Raw genomic sequence first — 7,625 nt, 5'->3', positions numbered from 1 at the left:
TCAAGGGCCCTCGTCGTCCTCCTCAGAGACAACCAGGGCAGTGACATGTTGACCGAGGAGCTGTTCTCTGAGCATCCGCGTCCCCGTCGAGAGCAGACTGCTCGCCGGAGACTGCAGCCCATTGGAAACATGTCTTCGTTTAGATATGTGGTTGTGATGGTTACTCCCAAGTGGTGCTTCACAAAGCCGTGCTGGGGTTAACAGTTTGGAGCAGGCACGCACATGTGCAGAAACCCTGCTCGCACGCAGGAAAACCTGTTGATCTCTTGTTTTCTACACAGTGTTGTCGGCGCTTCCTGTTCTTGAGGGACGCGCCGGGGGCGTGGAAAGGGGGGGGCGCGAGGGGCAGGCCTGCCGTCTCTTTGGCTTCTGCCAGCGTAGCTTGGAAACCCCCAAGGATCCGGAGAGATGCTTGGTTGGAGGCAGATGTCCCAAAGTAAAGAGATCCGAGCGCAGCTTTCGGAGGTTAGGAAAGCGTCGACAGCCCGCAAGCCGGCGAGTTTAGGGGTCCGCCATCCCCCTTGCTCAAATTCTGTTTGTGTGTGGGCATGTTTGAGGCTGGAGGGGGGAGGGCATTTGGATGTCAGGGGCCCTTGCTGGAGAGCGGTGTGTGAAATGCTTTGCGGTTTGGCTTCTGACTCTTTCGGAGCCAGCCCAGAGGACCAAAAAGGAAGCAGGAGGCAGGCCCGAAGAGAGGAAGTGGTGCAATCGTCTTGAAAGAGTTTGCAAACTTTTTAGGGGGAGGTGACGGCCGGGGCAGAGCGTTTGTTTAGGTGGATTTCTTCGGGCCCATCGATGTGTTTTGTGACATTCTGTGTTGTACATCCTTCGTCTTTAGGAACTGGGAGCAGGAGATGCTGAAAACACAGCACAGAAAATCCGTAGCATTTCTCTATGTGTGTCTGGTGGGTGTATTAAATATCTGAAGTTGGAGACGAGAGCTGGTCTTGTGGTAGGGAGCATGAATGGTCCCCTTTGCTAAGCAGGATCCACCTTGGTTTGCACTTGGATGGGGGACTACGTCTGAGTGCTGTGAGACATTCCCGTCTTAGGGGGTGGGGTTGTAGCTCAGTGATTGAGCACCCGCTTTGAATGCAGAAAGTTCTGGGCTCACTCCCTGGCAGCATCTCCAGGTAGGCCTGGGAAAGACTCCTGCCTGTAACTTTGGAGAGCTGCTGCCAGTCAGTGTAGACAATCCTGAGCTAGATGTCACAAGGGTCTGACTCAGTATAAAGCAGCTATAAGTATCTAGGAAGCTGTGCTTCCTGCCAGCCCTATCCCCTAGTTGGCTGGGATTTTAACTTGCAGTTAAGTCATCAGCTCTACTCTTCATGGCAAGGAAAACCGATGGCCGCTTGCAACCCAGGTTTCGTCTGCCTTTTGGTTTCCTCCTCCCGGATTGGCCGCTCCCTTCTTAAAATGCCCACTGGGCACCTCTTTGCAGCTGGAGAAGGTGCAGCTTCTCTTCAGAGTGGCTGTGTTGCATTTGGTTGTAGCTTGAAGTTGCCATGGTGACAGGAGGACCACGCTGGATGCTGCTGGGGACATGGAGGGGGATTGCGGCGCCGGATCAGGCCGGCCTCAGGTAGCTTTCTGAAATGGACGGGAAGGGAGTAAGATGGGGGGAGATGGACGCATCCTGCCTGGTGTGTTTTTTCTCTGACTGGCCTCTGTTGATCCTGCCTCATCTGCCCAAGGGAGGTGTTCTCTGCTGGGATCTTGTCAGCAATGATGACTTCCTCATTACCTCCAGTTTTATTGTAGGAAAGCAGTTGTGTCCAGGAGAGGTGATTCCTGGAAGATGAGGTCTTGTGTAAGCTGATGTTGGGGGACGTCAATCTGTAATATTGGTGAGTGGGGAATTCTATGCCCAGGTGTGTTTGGGGAGCATCTGTGTGGAAGAAATGGAGGGGCAGTTACTACCCCCCCCCAAAAAAAACCCCTCACAAATTGGAGATTAAATTTCAGAAATTTATTGCAATGCCTTTTGCTCACAGCACACTTCTTAAGTGGCAAGGGAGTCTTGATCACTTATTCCGATTGCAACAGCTGTCCTTTGAATGAATATTTTCGGCTGTTGCTGAGCGAGATGGAGGCAGCCATCCTGAGCCCACTTTCCTGATAGTAAGCCCCTATGGACATGGGGCCATGTGCTCCTCCATGAACTTGGACAGCATTGCTCTGAAAGACTCTCTTGCTTCCAAAGAAGGTCGTTTTTTGAAGTGTGTCTTGTGTGTGATGGTCAGTTCTAATTTCTGGACATCATCCTGATGTTTTGGCTCTCCTTTTGGGGGCGGGGTGTGTGTCTTGAAAGAGCTGAGTGACTATCCTGAAGGGAAATCCTTAGGAATATAGGAAGCTGCCTTTTACCGAGTCAGACCCTTGATCCATCTGGCTCAGGATGGTCTACACTGACTGGTAGCGGCTCTCCAGGGATTCAGGCAGGGGTCTCTCCCGGCCCTACCTGGAGATGCTGCCATGGATGGAACCTGGGACCTTCTGCATGCAAAGCAGATGCCCCTCCATTAAGCGTAAGGATTCAATGCAAGACTGTTTAGGGAAGAAGCGCCAGCAGGATTTGGGAGGGTGAGGTTCTCCAGTGCACCAACGGAGCAGGGGGTGGGGTATTTTCTTTCAAATGATACCAGAAGACTTCTGAAGAGCGTTCTGTCTGGGGGATGTCTTCATCTGCTTGCCAGATGGGAGGAAGTGGGCTTGAGGCAGGGGTTAGAGCTAGGAGTGGGGAAGGGGCTCCTTTCTAACCCTTAGGGTCCGAAATCTCTCCGGCAGGCCCACCATCACACATTATCTTGAATCTATCTGTCTGAGTTGGAGAGCTGGGAACTGTCAAAAAGTGGAGGGATCACCTTTTGCCTGGAAGCACAAGAAAGTTGTCCCAGAACAAGTTTTGGGTTTGGAAACTCTCCTGTTTCAGTACACCCTAGGAGGTGTTTGTTACTTTATAAGGGTACTTAGGAAGCTGCCTCTTAGTGTCAGACCATTGGCCCATCTAGCGCTGTCTGCACTGGCTGGCAGCAGCTCTCCAGTTTCAGGCAGGAGTCTTTCCCATCCCTACCTGGAGATGCTGCCAAGGCTTGAACCTGGGACCTTCGGCATGCACAGCAGGCAGATGCCCTTCCACTGAGCTAGGGTCCCATCCCCACCTCCCCAGCTCTGGTGCATACAGCTCTGCATGACAGGTAGAAATCCAACCCGTCTAGTTTGCCCCATCACTGCAACTTGTCGACATTTTCCCCTGTCCAGTGCAAACATCCACTTAAGGATAGGGCTGTGTATCTGCCATGATTCTATGGAAGCGAACAAAATGTTGCAATGTGCAGAGCCCGGCTATCTGAGAATTACAGCTTTCATATAGAAAAACTCTGCTCTAGTCCTTACGGCTGTGCGTGCAGGCTTTAAAGGGTACAGACGAGGAGTTATAAGATCGCGATTAGCGTTCACACATTACTGTTCAGACAAAGCAGAGGGTTGAGTCAGGCAAAATAAGAATAAGTTTACAAATGTTCTCCGTTAACTTCACTGCAAGTGTGGTCATGTTTTTTTTTCTTTCTTTCCTGGAGTACTTGGATGCAGGATTTTACTGGGTGGTTTTTTAAGGCTTTGGAGAGGACCTGCAAGTGCAAAGGAGTTTTTACAAAATCTCCTTTCCTCGCTTTTCTAAGAGAAGAAGTGATGGTGCTGGCTGAAGCCCAGCGGCCTTTGGAAACCCGAAGGGAAGCAAGCATGCTTGGTTGCCAGCACGGGTGGTTTGGGGCAGGGATGAGAGACAAAAGGTTAGCCACAGAAGGGAGAGAAAAGGCCTGCAGGGTCATGGAGGCGGAATGAACACACAGGCCATCACTTTCTTAAAAGCCTCCTTGGGCGACCGGGAAAGAGAGGGCTACTTTTGCACGCAGGAAATCCGGGCCAACAAAGGCAGCTGAGTACAAAGAGGAGAGGAGAGCTGGTCTTGTGGGAACAAGCATGACTTGTCCCCTTAGCTAAGCAGGGTCTGCCCTGGTTGCACATGAATGGGAGACCTGGTGCATGAGCACTGTAAGATCTTCCCCTCAGGATGGAGCCGCTCTGGGGAGAGCATCTAGGCTGCAAGTTCCCTCCCTGGCCGCATCTCCAAGATAGGGCTGAGAAAGACTCCTGCCTGCAACCTTGGAAAGGCCGCTGCCAGTCTGTGAATCAGGCTGAGCTGGGACTGTTGTTCTCCCACTGCTAAATCTGAGGGAACTGCCACTTAACAGGGGGCCTCTTGGCTCAGTTAGCAGGGTCAGCTTAAGGTCCTGCATCTGTCTCTTTAAGAAATCTAACCCCTGGAGATGGCTAAACGGGAGAGGTGGCTTCTGCCCTGGAAGAGTACTCCACTGCAACCTTCCCCACTTCTATTAAATCAATCTCTCTCTCTCTCTCTCTCTCTCTCTCTCTCTCTCCTTTGCCTTCTCACCCTCGGGCAGGGCGTGTGAAAGTATGGAATAAAGCTGCAATGTGACCTACTTTCCCAAGGCGCACCCCCCCCTACACACAAGCCCCCCAGCCCTTTGGAGAGGCCGAATGATGAAGTGGCACAAGTGAGCCTCTTTGCTTTTTTGCCCGAGAAGTTTATTCCGCCACGCCTCACTGCATCAGGCTGCACGCCGGCGACGGGGGGCATGGCTAGGAAGCCGGGTGATGGGTTTGGATGGCGGCGCCGGACCCAAAAGGAGGCGGAGGCAGCTGCAGCAGAAGAAGAAGAAGATGATGAGCTGGAGGGGTGCGCAGGTACGAATGGAATCCTTGACGTGGGAGAACATGGACTTGTGGGGAGCGTGGATCCGTGGGATCTCTCATCCTCCCAGGATATCCTGGAGGACATCAGCCTCCTTGAGGAGCTTAAGGATTACCAGCATCTTTTGGCAGAAGGTGAACAGAGCTTAGACCTGGGTGAACTCCAAGATCTGGAATGTGTAGGAGAAGCCAGCCCTGGGAGCCCCCAACCTGGTGAGTAAGGCAGGAAATCTGGACAGATTTTCCCAGGAACCTTTCTGTTGTGAGTTCCAGTGAAGCGAATGGGAGGAGTGCAAAAATGGAATGGATGAACGGAGGCATGCGTGAATGGGAACTTCATATAGCATCTTCAAAGGTAAGCTCTGTGTGTGTGCATGTACCATGGTTCGGCAGGAGAAGAATTACAGAATGTGCTAGCAGGCATAGAAATCCACTTTCTGAGAATCTCTGGGTCAGTTCAGATGTCATGTGGAATTGTGGTTAAATCTTGACCCCGGGTGCTCTCCCCAAGTCTTGGGAGTGTGTGTTTTTGTATGTTTTTATTTAACATATTTTTATACTGCCCAAAACCTGCATCTCTGGGCGGTTGTGTTCCCCCACCCCACCCAGTCCCCAGACTGTGCACGAGTCGGAAGAATTCTACTTCCAACTGTGGTTAGAAACAAGCCAAGATTGGTCATGATGTCTGAACTGACCAATCTGGGTTTATTCTCACCAACTTCCTTGAAATAAATAGCAATCTGAGCCCTAGGTTTGAAGCAGGATTCAGAATTTGGTTTATTTCAAGGGTTAAAATAAACCAAGATCAGACAGTTTGGACATGATGAACAATCTTGGTTTGAATTTCACTTTAATCGGAAGTAGAATTCAAGAGCTCCCTTCCCTTCCCTTCCCTTCCCTTGCGGATGAGGAGAGGCGATTAGAAATGTTGACTTCTAAGTTGCAGCGAACCATAGGTTGCTGTTGCATCCAAATACAATGAGCCACTGTTTGCCCTGGAACCTAGATTCAATCTTAAATGAGATTATTCAGAGTTTTGGTCTCATTTTTGTGGCGGCTTTTAAGGAAATGCCCTGTTCTAATGCCTGCCAGCTTCTTGAGCTATAGGATGCTAATGAGATGATACTCGTTTAAATACTAATAAAAGGCCTCTTTCCTCTCTCCTCAGAAGATGGTGAAAACCGAGAGGATTGTGGGAGCTCAGAGGACGTAAGACCAGTTTCTTACTGGCATCGACAAAGAGAGCAACAGATGGGCATGAAAGAAGATGGCCAGGACCAAGGGAGCTCAGAAGAACTGGAGAAACCAGGAGACATTTCGGGGGCGGGCAGTGAGGGAGAAGCCTACCCCGAGCTTTCTTATGAGGGTCAGTACGGTTCGGAATATAGTGCCAGCCCCGAAGCTCAAGGGGACCCTCTGGCTTGTTATAAACATGGCAAATCCTGCAACTTTACCTCAGAGGGGGAGGAGGACTTCTCGGAGCACTCCCACTCTAGTCCTTCTCCCTCCAGGCTTCCCGCAGAGCACACCCGCTTGAAAATAGATGTCTTTGAGACACGGAGTTTGCTTGGCAGCAGCATGGAGTATCCTGAGGAAATGGAGTTCTCCTCCCCGTCTGGGAGAAGTCCAGAGAGTCACACGCTGAGTTCCCCAGTAGGCTCCACACGCTGGAGTCAGAACCTCTTGGACCGTCTGTCTTTAGAAGACCTTCAGGACTCCCCGGGCATTGATGCCGAGACCTTCCCAGAATCGTCCTGCACGGAGTACCTGGGTGAACCTTTGGGAGCTGTTGCCATGACGCCCAGCCCTTTAACCAGAACGAAGCCTAAAGAGAGACCTTGGGGCGCAGCGGAGGTGACGGAGATGCCTCACGCCCCTGTGCGAGTTGGCAACCGGCCACCAGAAAGAGCGCGGAAGCTGAAAGCGGATGTGCCCCGGGGGCTGCCGTCAAAATTTAGCAGGCAGTCCCGGTCTCTCAGCCCTCGGGGGCGTGCCGTGGGGAGAAAGGCAGATCGGCCGAGCTCGACTGAGCCTAGCCAAGCTGGCCGACTGGCCCCAGTCCCGAGTGACACCTCACGGTACGGCCGAGGGCAGCTCAACTACCCGCTTCCGGATCTGTCCAGAGTGGAGCCCCGTGTCCGATTCCCCAGGGACCCCCCGAGCTACCACCCGCCCAGGGGAAAGACCCTCCCCGCCAAGGCCAAAGAGTCCGTGAGGCCAGTGGTCTTCAAATCCCCTGCCGAGATTGTCCGCGAGGTTCTGCTGAGCAGCGGGGAGGGCTCCCCCCAGAAATGCCCGACCCCCACCGTGTCGGTGATTCCCGAGGAGCTGAAATCTCCAAGGCAAGCCACGGAGTTGGTGCATCAGCTTCAGGTAATGCTCTTCAGTCTGTGTCATGACAGTCCTGCCGTCTGATGATGGCCTTGGGGTAGCAAACATGACTGGTCCCCTTTGCTAAGTGGAATCAGTCCTGGTTTGCATTTGGATGGAGGACTACGTGTGAGCACTCAAGGAGATACTCCCCTTAGGGGATTGGGCTGTAGCTCAGTGGGAGAGCACCTGCTTGCACTCATGCAGGAAGTCCCTGGTTCCCTCCCTGGCAGCAGCAGCATCTCCAGGTAGGGCTGGGAGATACTCCTGCCTGGGAGCTGCAGCCCTGTTCTACAGTGACTGGCAGCAGCTCTCCAAGGTTTCAGGCAGGGGTCTCTCCCAGCCCTACTTGGAGATGCTGCCAGGGATGGAACCGGGGACCTTCTGCAAATGCTGTACCACTGGACCCCTTAGTTCCTGCTAATTGCATCAGAATATGCCTGACAAAAAGGATTTGGCCATAATCATATAGGATATTT

At 52.4% G+C, this 7,625-nt stretch overlaps 1 protein-coding gene across 6 annotated transcripts in view; it reads left to right on the top strand.

Annotated features, from left to right (window-relative positions):
• Nucleotides 1-420: 420 nt before the first annotated feature.
• AKNA (AT-hook transcription factor) overlaps nucleotides 421-7,625 on the top strand; it is a 49,792-nt gene continuing 42,587 nt past the window's right edge. For 3 of the 6 annotated variants that reach the window (XR_008312709.1, XR_008312708.1, XM_053281858.1), the window contains exons 1-3: nucleotides 1,719-1,850; nucleotides 4,467-4,989; nucleotides 5,945-7,149. Coding sequence is in view for 4 of the 6 variants with exons in the window: in XM_053281858.1 (XP_053137833.1) it covers nucleotides 4,662-4,989; nucleotides 5,945-7,149 (1,533 nt within the window). In the remaining 2 variants the exon portion in view is untranslated. Of the gene's footprint in view, nucleotides 466-1,718; nucleotides 1,851-4,466; nucleotides 4,990-5,060; nucleotides 5,132-5,944; nucleotides 7,150-7,625 lie in introns of those variants that run through there. The other 3 variants (XM_053281859.1, XM_053281860.1, XM_053281861.1) reach the window with 3 other exon arrangements.

The sequence above is a fragment of the Hemicordylus capensis genome, chromosome 17 (assembly GCF_027244095.1).
Source record: "Hemicordylus capensis ecotype Gifberg chromosome 17, rHemCap1.1.pri, whole genome shotgun sequence".
NCBI lineage: Eukaryota > Metazoa > Chordata > Lepidosauria > Squamata > Cordylidae > Hemicordylus > Hemicordylus capensis.
This window is presented reverse-complemented; position numbering and strand designations above follow the sequence as displayed.